The sequence below is a fragment of the Rhinolophus sinicus genome, linkage group LG09 (genome assembly GCF_036562045.2).
Source record: "Rhinolophus sinicus isolate RSC01 linkage group LG09, ASM3656204v1, whole genome shotgun sequence".
NCBI lineage: Eukaryota > Metazoa > Chordata > Mammalia > Chiroptera > Rhinolophidae > Rhinolophus > Rhinolophus sinicus.
The window spans coordinates 21,918,057-21,936,823 of record NC_133758.1 but is presented as its reverse complement, the minus strand read 5'-3'; the positions used below and the strand labels follow the sequence as shown (position 1 = coordinate 21,936,823).

Genomic DNA, 18,767 nt, shown 5'->3' with positions numbered 1-18,767 from the left:
TCACCAAAAGGATTTATTCGGGAAAAGGAAAAAGTACTGCAGCAGCAGGAGAATGTGCAGACCCCACGAGCCACGTGCACATTCTGACCATGTGCCAAGATGGCGGATATGTACACGGCAGGGAGACAGGAAGTCAGAACCTTGAGTTTTATGAAAAGGAGATTAGGACCATAGAGTTCAAGGAGCCCAGCTCCGCCCACAGACCTCCCAGCCGGATCACTTTCCTTCAAGTCTCAGTTCATCTTTATCACACCTCATATCTTTTTTTTTTTTCAGTGTTTTTGTTGAAGAAATCGGGCTGTTTTTTCTGTAGTTTCCGCTTATCTAGATTTTGCTGGTCACACCCTGGTGGTATCACAATGTCCCTCAGTTTCCTACCTCCCTATACATTGGCACTTAGACCAAGGCTTGAGCAGATTCAGCTTCAACTCTTATTTTTTGGCAGAAATACTTTAGCGGTGGTGTTGGTTTTTCCAGCAGGAAGCTGGTTGCCTCTCCTTTTGTGATGTGAGTAGCAATGGATGATCTGTGCCTAGCTCCTTTATTTCTTTAGGGGATACGAAAAGGTGACAAATAATTTAATCATTCCTTCTTCATTTATTAGCAAGAAAACTTTTACAAAGAGAAATTTCTGTTCATCAGCTACTTGTTACCCTGAAGTACAGTTAATAAAGGAAAGGCAAGATAGATGCTTGTTCCTGCCCCCCCCCCCCCGCCTCCCCTCCCACTTTATTTACTAGTTTTCAAAATGAGGAGTTGGTTCCCTAGCATCCTTCAAAGGGACCAATTTTCTTTAGCATCATTTCACTCTCATGGATTTATACCTATGTGATGTTTGAATCTGTTGCAATTATACTCATTGACGCGCAAATTGTCCAAACTGGCCAGTGGGAACCTCTTCAGGAGGGTTCCCGAATCCTTTTGACATGACTTTGGTAGTGTTTAATAACTGCCTCGCTTTCAGTTATTACAAGATGTTTCAGTCTCAATTTGCACATTTTCTGCCCCAGGCCTGAAAGTAGCCATTTTCCAAGAAGCTCTGGTACCTTTTCACTTGCATTAGTTGACCAGTTTTTAAGTGAAACGAATTGTCCTATACTTGAGGAGTGGGGTGGGGGCTGCGATTCAGAACAGCTTTTCCTGCCTCACTACTGTTGAGGTCCCTCTTCTATTGTTTTCTCTAAGTGCTAGAAGCATGGTCTCTGCTGCACCCTCTGCTTTCTCCTGACGTTGTCTTTGCTCTGAATCCCTGACCAGCTCAATTTGGGTTCTTTTAGCATTCCTCTTGGGGACGGGCTGTGTCTTGGGCGGGTGCTTTGGTGCACTAATTTCAAGAAGTCGTATGGAGCTTTGACTGTTCTAGCCCCTTCAGACCATGCAGAGCCCTTTCTTTCCCAGGGTCTTGTTTCTATCTCTATAAAGAGAAGGGATGGACCTGGTGAGGTCCAGTCGCTGCAGTTCTGGCAGTTTGTGACTGATGCTACAGCAGCGGCTGGCTATCTGAGGTCGCTTCTGTGACCCCCTGGCTGAGTCCCACTGCCTGTGGCTCACTGTGGCCGTGTCCCTGCAGGGATCTCAGTGTGGACGCCGGCTTGAGTCCTGCTCAGTTCCAGGTGCGGCCCATCCCTCAGCACTATCAGCATTACCTAGCAACGCCTCGAATGCACCACTTTCCCAGAAACTCCTCCTCTACACAGATGGTGAGTGAGGGGCTCTGCTGGCAACTGACTCTTGTTGGGGGCCATGGTGAGCTGGGGCCTGAGGCTCCTCTGTGTCCTGCTCTGTGTCCTGCCCCCCATGTCCTAACCTCCCCCCCCCCCCGTGTCCTGCCCCCACCGTGGCCTGCCTCCCTCATGTCCTACCCCTCCCCCGTCTCCTCCCCTCCTCCCCAAGCCCTCCCCGTGTCCTGCCCCCCATGTCCTCCCCCTCCTCCCCAAGTCCCGCCTCCCTCCCTGTGTCCTGCTCCCTGGCAGGCCCACAGCTCCCCTCCCCTCCCAGCTCCTCTTCCCACTCTGGCTTGAGGGAAAAGAAAAGAAAACTGCTGGACTAGAAGCCAGTGCTGCTGAGAGGACTGTGAGGGTGGAAAGGGGTGGGCATGGCAGGCTGTGGACTGTGGGGAAAAGACTCAGGGTTAAGAGGTGTCTGCACCCTGTATGACCTCATTTAGTTAATGTCTTAGGGTCAGCCCTTTGCTGGGCATATATCTGTGAAATGGGATGAAGATCTCTGCCTGGCCCATCTCACAGGACTGGAGTGAGGAACGAAAGAGGCCCCAAATGGGCCTGGCCTGCTGATCCCGTCTGCTTTCTGCAAGGGGCTGGCCTTCTCATCACTGCCGGTGCCCAGACCGCAGAAGGATCAGGGTGTGTTTGGGCGCCTTCAAGTGTGGAGCTTCACCAGCTTCATGGAAGGAAGGTGGCGATATTCCATTAAAGCAGCGAAAGATTGATTGAAAATCTTATTCCCAGACAGCTTCTTCATGTTGCTGCCCTAAAGCATAATTCCAGCCTTCTACCCTCTGCCTCTGCTTTTCAGCATCAGACAAGTTCTTCCTACACAACGCCTCAGTCTCCCTAGTTGTAAAATGAGAGGCTTGGGCAGGTAGTGTCAGACGTCCTGTCAGCTCTGAGGTTCTGTGGTTCACCATCTATGGAGACACCATCTCCTAAGAATCAAAGCTAACATTTATTGAGCCCCTACTGCATACCAGGCACGGTTCTAAGCATTTTATATGGAGTATCTCATTTAAGCCTCTCAACAACCCCCCACACAAAAGGATAGTATCCCTAGTTTACAAATTGGTAAACTGAGGCACAGAGAAGTTAAGTAATGGACCAGGGTCATGCGGTGAGTAAGATGAGGAGCTAGGCTGGACACCTGCCCCTCTGACTCATACCTGGGTCAATGTGAGGCAGCACCATGCAAGTAGAGGGTCAAATTCTGTCTTTATTTAATAATTTGATATTTTGTTCATTATGGATTTTTTGCATTAATTTTGACTTAAAAAGTATATTGCATTAAAATATTCTTTATCTTGATTACTGAATCTTTTAGTGCCCCCTTAAATTTTGAGCCCTCTCTCACTCTGGTTGGGGTGAGGCAAGAGAGGGCTCAAAATTTAGAGTCAAGGGGAAGAGAATAGACTCTGCCCCTCAATTGCCTGGATTTGAAATCATGGTCCTGCCACTCAATTGCATAACTTGGGCCACTTAATCTGTTTGTGTCTCATTTACCCTGTTAGTAAAATGGGCATAGTAATTGCACTCACATTATAGATCAGATGAGAATATTAAATTTGTTAGTCATTTGAAGGATTTAGAGCAGTGCCTGTCATGAAATAAATGTCCCATCAGGTTAGGCATTACTTTATTGATTTTGCTATTCTTTTCGGGACTGGTCTAACAAAGCTTGGTTCTTGAGGAAGAGAGGGGTACCGAGGAGCAGGAAAGATGGCACTTTTGCCCACAGACTCTCAGGGTGTGCGGATTGGAGGTTACGGGAAGAGGAGTCAAATGCTGGGCTCATGGAGCCTGGAATCTTATCTGAAGCATTTTCTCCCCAACAGGTCGTCCATGAAATCCGAAACTACCCTTACCCTCAGCTTCACTTCCTTGCTCTCCAAGGACTGAACCCCAGCAGACACACCTCTGCGGTGAGGGAGAGCTACGAGGTACACCCACCCCTCTGTCTGGGAATCCTCCTGCCAGCCTGACTCCAGCGGGCTTGGTGGAGAAGCCATTATCATTCATCATTATCATTCATTGTGTCGCCTCTTTATCCCCCCTGCTAGTGGTGGGGCAGGGGTGGGAAGGGGAACCTCTTGAGAGAGAGAAAAAAAGAGAGAACGAGTAGAGACATTGAGATCTTTCAGCATCAGACAAGTTCTTCCCAATGGTTATGTGAGTTCTTCCCGCTAACATTTTTCAGAGCCCCTCTTCCTTATCATGTGTATGTGTGTGCCTTTGCATGCACAGCGCGCACATATCCATTTTTCTCTTTGCAGGAGCTGCTGCAGCTCGAGGACAGGCTGGGAAATGTGACTCGGGGAGCTGTACAGAATACCATTGAGAGGTTCACCTTCCCCCACAAGTATAAGAAGGTGAGTTGGCCAGCAGGCCAACCTGCATAGTTAGCAGGTGGGAGGTATGGATTGTATAGTTGACCTTGACCTGGTTGTCCACAGAGGAGCACAGTCCAAAATTTAGAAGCCTTTGCTCTAGACAGATTCTCTGAAGCAGTGGTACTTTCCCCGGATCTTGTCCCTTGCCTCTACCAGGTGTGACCAGGATGTGAGATGGGCCTCCTATCAGTAAAGAGGAGGTTGGGTATGTGTGTACATGTGGACTTGTTAATGGGTATACTAAGGCGGTGTACAGGGAAATGAATATTTGTATCTGAGTGTGGTGGGCAAAGGGAGCACTTGCACTGAAGGCTAAGACTTGTCTTTAGAAAAGAATTCTAAGTCCAGTCTTACATGTGGACAAATGGGCAACTAAGGCTTTAGAGCTTCCAATTCTCACTGGAAGCTTCCAATTCTCACTGGAAGCTGAGAATCACCTGGGGAGCTTTTAAAGCCACAGATTCACAGGCTTTGCCTATAGGGGTAGACTCTCCAGGGTTATTGCCAGGAATCCGAGATACAATTTTTTAAAAAATTAAATTAAAAAAGTGAAAACAACCAAGATGTCTTTCAATAAGTGAATGGATAAACAAACTGTGGTAACTCCATGTAATGAAATATTATTCCATGATAAAAAGAAATGAGCTATTAAGCCATAAAAAAACACAAAGGAACCTAAAATGCATATTATTAAGTGGAAGAAGCCATCCTGAAAAGGCTGCATATGAAGGACTCCAACTATATAACATTCTGGAAAAGGCAAAACTAGAGACAGTAAAAAGATCCATTGTAAGCAGGGGCTTCAGGGAGGGACAGAAGAATGAATAGGTGAATCACAGGGGATTTTTTTAGGGCAGTGAAACTATTTTGTATGATTCTGTAATGGTGGACACATGACAATACGCATTTGTCAAAACCCATAGGACTGTTCAACACTAAGAGTAAGCCCTAATGTAAACTAACAGACTTTCGCTTATAACGGTGTATTGCTGTCGGTTCATCAGTGGTAACAAATGTGCCACACTAACTGCATGATGTTAATAATAGGGCAAAATGTGTGTGTTGAGGGGGAGAGGGAAATGGGAATGCACTATATTTTCTGCTCTATTTTTATATAAACCAAAACTGCTCTAAAAAATAAAGTCTGCTATGAAAACAAATAATTTTTAGAAATTTAAGAATTAAAAGCTTGACAAGCACTGAGAAACTTAGAGCGTTGTGATCAAGCCAAAGCCCATCTTCACCTCCTCATGAAGCCCTAGGATACAGTATCGTGAGCACTAGGTATTGGAATCAGACAGGGCCAGTTTTGAATTTCAGTTTTACTCTTGTCTTAGTCAGTTTAAGTAGTTGTAAGAAAATGCCATTGACTGGGTGGCTTAAACAACAGACATTTAAGTCCAAGATCAAGGTACCAGTAGACTTGGTTCTTGGTGAGGGCTCTCTTCCTAGCTTGCAGACGGCTGCCTTCTTGCTTTGTCCTCACATGGTAGAGAAAGGAAGCTCTGGAGTCTTTTTCTCTTCTTATAAGGGCCCTAATCCCATCATGGGGCTTCACTTTAGTGACCTGATCGAAACCCAATCACCTATCAAGGGCTCCATCTCCTAATACCATGACATTGGGGGTTGGGGCCTCAACCTATGAATTTGGGTGGGGGGACACAGACATTCAGTGTATAGCTACCACTTATAGCTGTGTAACTCTGGGCAACCTACTTGGCTTTTCTGCCCCCTTCGCTGCCCTTTTGAATGTCAAATGGGAATGATATATTAGTAGCTACCATCTGGGGTGCTCTGAGGATTAAAGACCATGAATCTTGGTCAATGCACCTCCTCAGTGAGGCCCTGGATTTATCCTTAAGTGATCTCAACCAACATTTGAGTTTCTACTATGTGTCAGATATGGATAGTGTACTAATAGAGGAAATGACAATATTTCAGTAGTTAAGAACCTGCATGGGAAAAATGACCATTCTCTGGAGAGCTTCAAGTTATTGGAGAAGAACATGGAAGGGAATGAGGCTTGTTCAGGTACCTGGGAGCAGCTGCTCCTTCCCTGACCAAGGGGTGCTCACTCCTGCAAGGGCCACACACTCCACCTGCCATCATTGCAACAGGTTGTGAGGAAATAAGGACAAGAACAAATACAAAGGATGAAAAGGGGAAGTGGACTCAATCAGTGAGAGGAAGAGTTGAGTTAAAAACTAATGAGAATATTGATACATCTGATAAGGGGTTAATATCCAAAATTTATGAAACACTCATTCAACTCAACCCCCAAAAAACAAACAACCTAATTAAAAACTGGGCAGAGGACATGAAGATACATTTCTTTAAAGAAGACATACAGATGGCCAACAGACATATGAGAAAATGTTCAACTTCACTAATCATTAGAGAAATGAAAATAAAAACCACAATGAGATACCACCTCACTCCGGTCAAAATAGCTATCATCAGTAAATCAACAAACAACAAGTGCTGGTGAGGATGTGGAGAAAAGGGATCCCTCGTGCATTGCTGGTGGGATTGCAGACTGGTGCAGCCTCTATGGAAATCAGTATGGAGGTTCCTCAAAAACCTGGAAATGGAACTACCTTATGGCCCAGCAATTCTACTCCTGGGTATCTATCTAGAGAAATCTAAAACGCTAATTAGAAAAAATGTATGCACCCCTATGTTTATTGCAGTGCTATTCACAACAGCCAAGACGTGGAAAAAACCAAAATGCCCATTCGTAGATGACTGGATTAAGAAACTGTGGTACATTTATACAATGGAGTATTACTTGGCCATAAAGAATGAAATCTTACCATTTGCAACGATATGGATGGACCTAGAGAACATTGTGTTAAGTGAAATAAGTCAGATGGAGAAAGACAAACACCATATGATATCACGTATGTGTGGAATCTGAAGAATAAAATAAATGAACAAACTACTCAGAAACAATCTCAGAAATATAGAGAATAACTGAGGGTTGCTAGATGGGGGTGGGATGGGGATGAGGGAGAAGGTGAAGGGATTAGAAAGCACAAATTGGTAACCACAAGATTGCCACGGGGATACGAAAGACAGTTTGGGGAGCATAACTCAAAATGTTGTAAAGATTTCGTAGGGTATCTGATGGACACGTGTCTCATTAGGGAGACCACCTCAGGGATGGTGTAGATTCCTGATCACTGCACTGTACACCTGAAGCTGAAGCTGAACAATAATGAATGTCAACTATAATTATATATATGGTTACAGGATATGGAGTACAGCGTAGGGAACAGTCAATGGAATTGTAACAGCTATATATGATGTCAGAGGGGTAATAGATTGAGGGTGGAGGGTTATCACTTTGTGAGGTGTGTAAATGTCTATAATATTATTTGTACACCTGAAACTAATTTAAAAAAACTAATGAGAATAAAGGGAGAATTAGGGGAATAAAAATGTTATTAAAAAGGAATAGGAATAATTAAAGATGAGAAAGTTTAGGACCCAAATAAAATGTGGAAAAAAAAAAAACTTAAAAAATTTAAACTGAGAGTAAAATAATATAAAACAAAAAGGATATTTCAAAATAGTAATGATATAAAAATTAAAAGTATGCAAAAATATAATCAAATAGAAAAATATGAAAAGAATAAGAACTAGGAAAAGACATAAAAGACATAAAAACGACATAAAATTAAAATCAATAACATCCAAGTAAATGTTAATGAAATTGAGAAGGTGTGGGCAACAGGGATAAAAACATGTTAAATGCTGAAAAAGGTTAAAGTTAAAATAACAGTTACATAAATGAAAAGAGAAGACAAAAACTACAAGACCTAAAAGATTAAAAATACCAAAGAGGAAATAGGGTAAGATTGGAAAAGAGAATAGTTCCAAGAAATACAGATTAGATATAGTAAAACAAAGTAAGACTATTAAGTTTAAATTATTAACTATAAAAAGGAAATCATGAATAATTGTGGGGAAGTAAACAATACAAAATAGGCAAGTAGTTGATTCTTAATTGTGTCTTTTATCAAACATCCCTTTTCTCACAGGGCCAATGAAAAACAGGCCCCTCCTTCAGGAAACACAGCTGGGCTCTTAGGCAGGCAGATCATCATGGTTCCATTCATACTGAAAAGCCATGACAATTATGTGGGACTATGAATGTCATTCTAATTTTTCTGGATTCTGGATTAGGGAGAAATTTATTGCAGTAGGCTGGAGTGGTTTACAGTGGGGTGTAGGACACAGGTTGGCTAAGAGCAGAAGGTATGGATATTCTTGTATGTTCCAGTGAGGTTACCGACAAATCAGACTAAGGAACTCCAGAGCTTAGGACCAAGGACCAGAGTGAAAAGACCTGGCATCTAGGCCTGACCCCAAGGTCAGGGTGGTCTTCATCTTGTGACTCTCCAGATTTTTCTCTTGGCAAAATGATCTTTAAGTCTGCTTATTCCTGGAGAGGGGACAGAAGGGCTGGTTTTCTTCACATGGGTGTTTCACTGCAGAGTATAGAGATGGAAACACAAAAGATGGGCTGATTTCATTCACTGATTACATTCCTTCCTCCCCAGAATATTTATTAAGGATACTTGGCCAAGTGTGGGGTGATACCTAAAGGAGAGGGGTCCATAGTCCATGCCATCTAAGCACTTGGAACTTTCTGCACAGTGGTTAACTATTTTCAAACAATTAGCATAGAATTTAAAACAGGACAATTAAAGTCAATAAGCATAAAAAGAAGGTCTGCATAATGACTGATCTTATGTTGGAACTAGTGCCTATTTTAAGGAACTTTCTGGACAGGAAGAGAAATCCAACAATATAAAATAGCAGTGTGGTACAAATCGTAGATGTTAATGTCAGATTGAAGAATTTTGCCTTCATCTAGTAATGAATGAATAAACAAACAGACATTAGTGAGTGGAAGGAAGGGAGCGAGAAAAGGAGGAAAGGGAGGGAGGGAGGGAAGGAGGGAGGAAGAAAGGAAGGAAGGAAAGGGATGAATGGATGCATGGATGAATGCTGGACCTAAAAGTGGAGGGAGAAACTGGAGGCAGGGATCTAGGCTGGAAAGGGTGGAAGGAAGAGTGGACAGCATGAGGGGAACAGAAAGGAGGAAGCTGTTTATGCACAGCCATCATTTGGCAAAGGATTGATACATCGGCACACAATTCTTTTCCAAACTCTATGGTCCTAGGACAGTATAAAGTTTATGCCTGGGACATGAATTGCTTAGAACAACAAAATTAAAGTCCATTTGGCCTCTTCTTCACTGGGCTTTAACCTTCTGTACCCTCAGCAAGGAAGAGAGGGCTGGGGAGGGGGCAGGGAAAAGGATCTGGGAAGATCATGGGAAGCCTGGGTATTACTTAGGAGCTTAAAAAGAGACTGGCTTACAGGGGGAAGGAGGTGGGGAAGAGGCTGCAAGGGAGTGGGGGAGGCTGTGGATGAAAGACAGTGACCACCAGGTGAGTCTACTCCAGGTAACAAATGCTCCTCTGCTTCTCATAGCGAAGACCCCAAGATGGCAAGGGCAAGAAAGAAGAGGGAGAGGAGTCAGATACAGATGAGAAATGCACAATTTGTCTGTCTATGCTGGAAGATGGAGAAGATGTGAGGTAGGAGGTCTGCCTTGGACTCCTTCTCTCTTCGTTCTTGGGTCAATCATGCACAGTGTGTCTGGGGTGGGGTTTGCTTGTGCATGTGTAAGTGTGTGTGAGTGTGTGTGTGTGTGTGCTTGTGCCTGCCAACTATGTCATAGTGTGCTTTGTGGTTGTTCTGGGAAGGTGGGGTGTGGAACATTCTAGATATGTGGTGCCTATGGGTGTGGACTCATAGGTACTAAGTTTAAGAGAACAGTGTGATATTTGGCCTGGATGGGTCCTAGACAAAGTCATGGCTTTGTTTGAGGCTAAAATGAAAGAGCTTCATGGAGAAGAGGGCTTTGGGGCTTTCCTTCTTGTCATGACTTCCCATCCCAGCCACAACCTCACTCCATGGCAGGGCTCCCAAGACCCTCTTTGGCCAATCCCCCAGTGGTCCCAGGTGAGAGTCTACTGGTCCCTTGAGTAGCCACTACTCCTCAGTTTCTGGAACAGACCTGGGCCCCTACCCCTCAACCGTTCCTCTGACGCTCCCCTTCTCTTTCAGGCGCCTACCGTGTATGCATCTCTTTCACCAACTGTGTGTGGACCAATGGCTCGCCATGAGCAAGAAGTGCCCCATCTGCCGGGTGGACATTGAGACACAACTGGGAGCCGACAGCTGAGGGAGGAATTAGCCAGTGGATGCCCCATTTTCCTTCACCAGGTCCCCCCACGGCCATAGCCCTTGCAGCCAAACTTTGCCTTCTGAGCCATTTGACGTAGAGGAAAAGCCTGCAAGCACATTTTGTGGAAAGAGGAGTTGGTGGTGTCAGTGTCTGAGGGAAAGGAAGGGTGGCGGGGAGGACCCCTCCATCCAGAATGGTGACTGCCCCCATCCACCTCGCTGCGCGGGAAGGAGGGAGCTGGCCGTGCCCGGAGCAGGGGTGGGAAGGGGGGGCCCACGCTGCTGAGAATCTAGATGTGATCCTGAAGGTCCTAGCCGACAGACCGGCCCCTCAATCCTGTCCTTTGAAGGATTGTATATATACCTCTCGACCACGTAGAAACCATGTAGGGGTCTCTAGCTATTTCTGTGGATGGCAGCCGGAGCATGTTAGCTTAAGAAAAATGTTGTGTGTGGTGCTCTAGTCATCTTGTGGTGGACATGTCGCTATTACCGAATTCGCACCAAATATTTCTCATTGAGTTTCTTGTTTTGGTGCCTGACTGAACCAACCAACGACAGCCCAAATCTTCCCGTCTTTAGGAGAGAAAAGGAAAAAACGGTGAAAAAAAAAAAAAAAAAAGCCAAATCCTGTTTATGATGATAAAGGATTTTTTTTTTTCACCCAGGTTGGGAGGCGGGAGGGGGGGTTCTTGTTTTGTTTTTGGTTTTGTTTTTTTCCTTTGCTTTTGTTTTTCTCATGTTTACAGTGCACGGAGCATAGAAGAGGGGCATGTGGGAAAGGGGAGGACTAGAAAAGGAGCAGATGGGAGTCTTAGGTGGGCTTCTGAGGGGCTGAGCCAGGGTTGGGAAGGTAGAGTTTGAGTAGGTAGGAGAAGAATTCTGTCTTTAAGGAGGGATCTCCAGTTCCAGAGCCTATCTACTTAGCTCCAGCTGTCCCCCAGGCTCCACAATGAACCAGGGAGGGGCCAGCCTTCAACGAAAGCTGGCCCTGGGTTCCTCAGAATCAGGATGTCCCTGCTCATGCCAGATTCTTCCTGTTGGCTGTGCTCATGCCCTGTCACAACGAGGCAATTTGGCCACTGCCTCCTTGTGCAAAAAATGAACCCGAGGATGAAGATAAGCTAGCATAGGTGATGAACACTGGGTCTTGGGCAAAGTGCTCTCAGCTAGCATGCAAGGACTACGGTCAAACACTGTGGACCTTGAGGAGGACACGGAGCTTCCTTTGGGATGTCTCGGACCCTGCTGGAGTCCCTCAGACTTGGCCCTGGCCCTGAGACCACGTTGGCGGGCTTTGGGAGGTGCGTGCCCCTAGCCTCTGGCTCTTTCTCTGACTCTTCGATAACCTTGGGCAAGTCCCTTTCTTTCTCTGTGCCTCAGTTTCCTTCTCCTTAGAGTGGAGAGAAACACCAGTGCATCCCCATTTCCATTTCCTCTATGTCACCCAGATGTTATGAGGATCAATATTACCTGCCCAACACATCCACGCTCTCTCCTGGGAACCTCCTTGGTGTTCCGGGATGGAGGTGGTAGGAGAAACAGACCTGGAAATTCCAGGTGACACTGCACAGTGTGTCTTTCTGCACCACCCCACAATTTTTCTGAACCTCAAACGAGCAGAGAGATGGGAGGACAGAAGCATGGAGATGGGAAAAACCAACAAATTGCACCAAATCCCCCAATCCCAGCCCAACTTTCTTTATCTGGAGGAGGAAAACACCAGCTCAGCTGGAATTCTGCTCTCTTCCTCCTTTACCACCCCCTCCTCCTCTCCCTCGTTTGCACTGCCCTCAAAGCCTCCCTGTGCCCCAGTCTCAATGCCCTTATCACAATAAGAGAAGACTACAGGGCATAGGATACTTACTACATATATGAAGAAATTCCATAAAGTTAAGGAAATCTGAGTCTGCATTGCTGCTACAAAGGATAAAACCAGGACCAACGGGTAACAATGACTGGGAGGCAGATTTTGGCTTGAGGTAGAAGCTTTTCGCACAACCAGAGCTGCAGGTGGAGGGACGACGGCTCTGGACCCCTGCAGGCAGAGAATGAAGGAGGTGGCTCCTTGTGGGAGGGTTCCTTGAGGAACCCTCAGATGAAGGCAGTGATCGCTGCGTGCCCCCTTCATGGGTGCCCGCCAGTGCAGGCACTGGGAGAGACAATAGCAAAGAAGACTATATCCCCGTCTCAAGGAGTATACAGTCCAGCCCAGGAGCTAAGACACAAACAACAGTGCAGAAATGGTGAGGAGCCTGATTCAGGGTTGACGGCGGTGAGCATGACTGTCCCTTCCGTTCAGTGATTCCAGTGTGTGAGCAATGTCTTTAGGGATAAATGGCTGGAGACCTCACCAGCGTGGAAAGTACTTCTGAGTCAGGATTTGGGGGAAAGCTAGTTATTATAATAGTTGCCCTGGCGAGTTGGGAATCCTCCCCAGCCTGCTTCCGTCCAGAGGTAGCCAGGGTGGCCTAGGGGAGGTCCGTCCCCTCTTAGTCTCTTGTTCTTCTCTCCAAGGCCAGTTTGAAAAGCTAGCAGGTAGAGGGAGTCTGTGTAGAACAAGCACAGATGGAATGAGAGCTGGCCTCCTGGGTCCCAGTCTTGGCTCTTTGTGACAAAGTGGGCAGACCTAGAACGCTGCTTGCTTCTCTCTGGGCCTCAGCCGTAACACAAAGAGGTTGGATTGGATGCTTGCGAAATTTCCTTCCAACATTCACATTCTCTGATCCTTCTAACATCAACACATCATTCAAGTACTTAGAGTTGTGTGCTGACTGAGCTGTTGAAATGACTTGCTGTGGGCACCAACATCTGTTTCAGAGCCTGAGAGTGGGGCACGGTCCCCTCCTCAATTATCTGCAGGCTCCTCAGTGCCCCAGGAGAACTTTAGGCACTGACTGGGGTAGGTGGGATGCACCTGGAGGGGAGAGGTCAGCTGCTGGGGGTAGATCCTAAAGCCTCCCTTTTCCTCCACTCTCTGGGGCCCTCTTCCCCTACAGGTGGGCACAGGAGGTGACGTGGACCAAGGCACCTCCCAGCAACCTTAGCCGGGCAGCTGTCAGGGTGAGAAGAGAGGACAGGGGTCTGTGCTTCTGCTCCCTCGAGGCCCCCTCCCCTGTTGTCTGGGAGCCGGGGAAGAGTAGAGAAGAGGCAGGCTCAGGCCTCAGCATCTCACACCTACCACCTCCAGGAGGGGAGACCTCCTGTTTTCCTTCTGCTCAACTCAAGGGACTCAGACCCTTTCCTGACTGAGACGCATGAGTGCCTTCTGGGGCCAGAGCTGCCCCAGGGTCAAGTTGGGCCTCCAAGCCACAGCACAGCCCGGGCCGCAGTGGGTCCACTGAGGACGCCAATCACTGAAACTAATGCCACAAGCCCAGACTGCGCGGGCAGAGGGGGGGGCACAGAGCTCCCCCACTTGCCCGGACCCCCTGGGGCCCTGTAGCCCTTGCCTACCACCTGTGGCAGGACTCGAGCTCCTCTTCTGCAAATGTTCCCAGCCTCCGTGCAAGTATTCTTAACTCTTTACGCCTAATGAACAAGCACAGTTTTTTCAATGGTGAGTAAAAAGCACCAGATTTTCTTTTTTCCCCTGAAAAAATCCTCCAAGCCCCTCGCCTGCCGGCGGGACACACACTCCCCGAGTGGGGCTGTAGCAACGTCTGTCAGGTTTCCCCCTCGTGTTTCATCTCCTGCGCGCGTAGAGCAAATGCTAGAGCGATTTCAGCTGATAGAAAAACAAAAATGAAAAAAAAAAACACAAAAAACAAAAACATGGCACGTTGCTAGTTTACAGGGTTTTGTGAGTTTAAATGCCTTATATTTAACAATCATAATTTATGACTAACTTGTAGATATCGTGGGTTCTTATTTAATTATTTTTATAGTTGTTTTGCATTTTTAATTATAATTTATTTATTTAGAAAGGATACTAATTTTTTTTATTACTCCTATTACCTCATTTTGGCGTTGTTTCTGGGAGTGGAATGCTTTGCATGCATTGGTACGATGACAAACAACTACGAATACAAAAAAAAAAATTTAAATAAAATTCCGCGAACTTTATTTCGTCCAAATTATCAGGGTGTGTGATTGCAAGCTGTCCTACTGTGGTGCTGGCCTCTTTGGATACATTCCATACGAAATGCAAACCTTTGATTCTGTATGCTGTGATCTAGTGAAAAACTCCAATATAGTGACTGTATTTAGCACATATATAAATATAATTTGCACTCGTCAGCAGACTGGGGTAATCCTTTCACTTGCTACCCTTGGCCCTCCAACCCCCACCCCCATCATTACCCTGTTTTTTCCTTCTTCCGTCACCCTTCCCACAACCTCAGCCCACCCTGCCTTCATTCTCTGAGGAAGGTAGTCCGGGGGCTGTAGAGGTCACTCTCTCCACCTGGGGTCCAAATCTCTCTGCTTCCAGAATGTTCCATTCGGACATGACCAGCAGGAGCATCTGAAAGCCAAAAAACCTGATTTATTAGAACAAGCCCTGGACTGGGAGTCAGGAGGCTCCGCTTTTCAGACGACCTTTATTGTGAACTTTCCTGTAACCTTGAGCAAGTCACTGGGCCTCCCTGTGTCTCAGTTTTCTGGGCTGGGGTAAAGGGAGGTGAACTGGAGGGTATCTAGGGAAAGGAAAGAGGAGAGGAAGAGAGTGGACTGAGAATTTAGCCAGCAGATTGGTTCAAAGGAGACTTCTGGAGGTTTCCTGTCCTTTGCAGCATCCTGTGGGTGAGAGGGAGGCAGGCCAGCTGGACACATCCCCAGACATGGGACCTGCTTTCTCACAAGGTTTGGTGGTCACTTGAAGAGTGAGCGGAAATCCATGTCTTGTTAGCTATGGGGATGGGGTAGGCAGAATATAAGCCCAAGTTATGATGTTTGGGACTGGCACCCCATCCTCTCATCTCCCAGAGCCTTTGTTTTTAAGGCATCACCTTTGGCAACCCAAGATGTGGACACAGATTTTAGACTCATGGTCTCTCTTCCTTTACTCTCTGTCACTGCTCCGTGGGAAGAGTGCTAGGGGAGGGTTTGGGGAAACAGTGGCCTCAAAGGCTGGCACAGCAGTGAGCCCAGACGCCTTTGGGCCCAAAGGAGAGAGGAGGTCCATGGCCCCAGGAGAAGACTCTGCGTGGACTCGGACCCTGGCCCGGAGTGCGAGGATCACCCACTCCTGTGCTCTCTGCATGTCTGCCTCCTCCCTCCTTTCCTCCTTCCCTTCTTTTCCAGCCCATCACTCCCTCTTGCCTCTTGACATCACTGCCTTTGCTGGTGGAGAAGTCCAGCCTCCACATGAGGCCCCCTGGGATGGTGCTGATGGGGGAGGAAGTGGAGGCCCAATTCGCCACACTGCCTGGCCAGGCTTGTAAGAGTGGCTGGGCCATGCATGGTCCCTAAGTCCCACCTTTGCTCTGGCCAGACTATGCATCCCGTTCCCTGGGCTTCCTGCCTGCTGCCTGCCCAGCTTCCCTTTCTGCCTCTGCTCTGGGGCCTTGTTCTCTTGCTTTCCCACCGGGGCGTATGACTACCACACTGCCAGGCCTGGCAGACACTGCCCCCTTGGCAAGGCTCCTGGATGAACATGCCTTATGCTGCTCTGCAGGGTCAGAGTGGGAAGGGGCCCTTTCCCTGGCTGGCCTATGCCCCGACCCCTCCCACTCCAGCCTTTCCCTCCCCTAACCCCACCCCTGGCCCTGGCTGTGGCTCATTTCTCAGCTGTGGAGCCAGCCGAACTGGGCCCTCCAGGGGGTAATTTGGTTGCCCCTGGTAAGTGAAAGGATTATCCTCAGTTTTGATTGTCCTTTTTTGTAATCCTCCTGCTGTTCTGTTCTGTTGTGCTGTGCGACATTTTGCTACATAGACTATTTTATAGCAGAAAGCTAGAAGAATATTTATTATGAATATTAAAGCAATAGTGCATCAATGAAAAGGCAGAGACATTAGGAATTGTGTAAATGCTTAGATTCACTTTTGGTGGATTTTTTGTACTTTATTTATAACTAATAAAAATGAACTGCATTGCTAACTACACCTCACTCGTGCAGGGTGCTTATTTCTATGTAGACCCAGGGTATGTCCAGACAAAGCCTCTCACAGATCTCTGTGTCCAGGAACTGAGGTAATAGTAGGTATCTCTTCCTTACCCATTTTCCTCCTCCTCCCTCCTGTCTTTCCTCTCCTTCCTCTCCCCTCCCCTCTTCCTCTTCTTCCTCTGCTTCCTCTTCCTTCTCTCTTATGTATTCTTTTCTTTTACTTCTTTATCTCTCAAAGAATCTGTTCTGTGCTGTGAACCAACCATCTGATTAACCTGCTCCCTAAACTTTAGTTTATGGGTCTTAAAGGGAAAAGTTCCCATTTTTGATCAATTTTCAAGTGTAACCTCTTCTGTTTTGCACAGGAGGGCTCCTCCGTTTCCCTGTAGGAGAGAAGGAATTTGATTTTTGACAGTTGGTGTGTAGTTTGTATTCCTTTGTCAGAGCCCAGGCTCAGACAGTCGGTGTTGTCTGGAACCTGTTCTCAGCGTGTATGTCAGTGAACTGAAAGATGGCTTTTTGTCATAAACTACAAGCAGAACCTATATTAATGAACTTTAAATAAAAAGTCATAGACTTCATTTTTAGGGCAGTTTTCGGTTTACAGGAAAATGAGCAGAAAGTACAGAGAGTTCCCATATATTCTCTGGCCACTGGAACCCAGTTTGTCTGTTATTCACATTTTGCCTCAGTGGGGTACGTTATTAAAATGGATGAGCCAATAGCAATACATTATTATTGACTGAAGTCCATCGTTTACATTGGGTTAATGAATGTTTAAATCCCCAGTTCTTGCTCAAGGGAGATGGTCCCAAATTCTGTCTAGCTTTCCACGTATTTCCATCTATGTCTCTTGATCTACGAACCAGGGCTCTTTAATTCTGGCCTCACCACTAACCAGCGTGTAGATGTGGGAAAGACAATGCCCTTCCCTCGTTTGCCAACTGTAAAAATGTGGATGGTAGACTAGGCTCCTTCCAGTTCCTACCTTCTACAGGTCTCTACTCATAGGTCCCACCTCCCTCTGTTATCCTTGTCTATTTAATTACTGTCTACACAATGGAGTTTGTCCTAGAAGCAAAGGCCTGAGATACTTTTGGAAGTTTTCTTTCCTTGGATTTTGCCCCTCCCCTTCCCCCTCACACACACACACACACACACACACACACACACACACGGAGCAAATGTGCCTGTGGCCTTCCTAACCTCCACCCCTCCCCCACCTCCCTATTGCAGTGCCCAGGAGGAAAGGAACTTTTCAGAAAACATCCAGACTCGTGCTCTGTGTGGGCTCGTGACTCCCAGTCACCATGAAGACCCCCAGGAGGTTAAGAAGGAGCAGAGTCTATCTGTATTCATCAGGACTCTCCAGGGAAAAAGAAGATAGATAGATAATAGATGATAGATAGACAGATAGACGACAGATTTACATGAGGGAGAATTAGCTCACATGATTATGGAAGCTGAGAAGCCCCCCTGATCTGTTGTCTGCAAGCTGGAGCCTCAGGAAAGTTGGTGTATAATTCGGTTTGAGTTCAAAGGCCTGGGGACCAGGTGAGACAGTGGTGTCTCACTAAAAGGGCAGGAGAAGACGAATGTCCAGCTCAAGCAGGCAGGCAGGAAAGAAACAAATTCCTCCTTCCTCCGCCATTTTGTTCTATTCAGGCGCTCAGTGGATTGGATGATGCCCGCCCACACCAGGGAGGGCAATCACTTTGCTGAACACACTGATTCAAATAATGTCATCTGGAAAATGACATACCCGAATAATGTTTAATCTGGACACTCTGTGACCAAATTGACACGTCAAATTAACCGTCACACTTTCCTCACCTCTCCCCCTGGCCACGTTGAAGCTTCTAGGCTGGAGTACAGAACCCATCTTCCCTCCAGCTCATAAACAACACCATCTCTCCCACCATCCAGGTGCCACTACCCAAACTTCCCTGTTAAATTTAGGGCTTAAATGCTCTTTCCTCTCTTAAAAAGTCATTTCCTCTCCAAGTCTGTCTGTCCCAAACCTCCTTCTCTCCTGTGTGCTCCATTTACTTACTTCCTTTGTCTGAGGTCCAGACTCCCCCTCCTGTTCCCTGAAGCCCCTCACTCAGGGTGCCTGCTGGTGGTTGATGCCTGGTGCCTCGCTCTGCTAAGGGGCTGGGAGTAAAGGGGGTGTCTGTCTGTTCAGGAGGGACGCAGCACCAGGGGTCCACAGGGAGTGGGGCAGACGTGGGACTTCCTCTAGTTGACTCCTCATAATCAGAATTCAGAGGGGTGTATCTGAACTGGCTGAGTTTACTTCTGTCAAAATCTTGGACAAAAAGGATTGTTCAGCCAGA

At 46.7% G+C, this 18,767-nt stretch overlaps 1 protein-coding gene across 4 annotated transcripts in view; it reads left to right on the top strand.

Annotated features, from left to right (window-relative positions):
- ARK2C (arkadia (RNF111) C-terminal like ring finger ubiquitin ligase 2C) overlaps positions 1 to 16,429 on the top strand; it is a 101,904-nt gene extending 85,475 nt beyond the window's left edge. For 3 of the 4 annotated variants that reach the window (XM_019739699.2, XM_019739698.2, XM_074340035.1), the window contains 5 exons: positions 1,571 to 1,700; positions 3,566 to 3,670; positions 4,004 to 4,099; positions 9,626 to 9,732; positions 10,265 to 16,429. In XM_019739699.2, the coding sequence (XP_019595258.1) occupies positions 1,571 to 1,700; positions 3,566 to 3,670; positions 4,004 to 4,099; positions 9,626 to 9,732; positions 10,265 to 10,382 (556 nt within the window). In that variant the 3' untranslated portion in view covers positions 10,383 to 16,429. The remainder of the gene's footprint in view (positions 1 to 1,570; positions 1,701 to 3,565; positions 3,671 to 4,003; positions 4,100 to 9,625; positions 9,733 to 10,264) is intronic. The other variant, XM_074340034.1, reaches the window with a different exon arrangement.
- Positions 16,430 to 18,767: the final 2,338 nt, after the last annotated feature.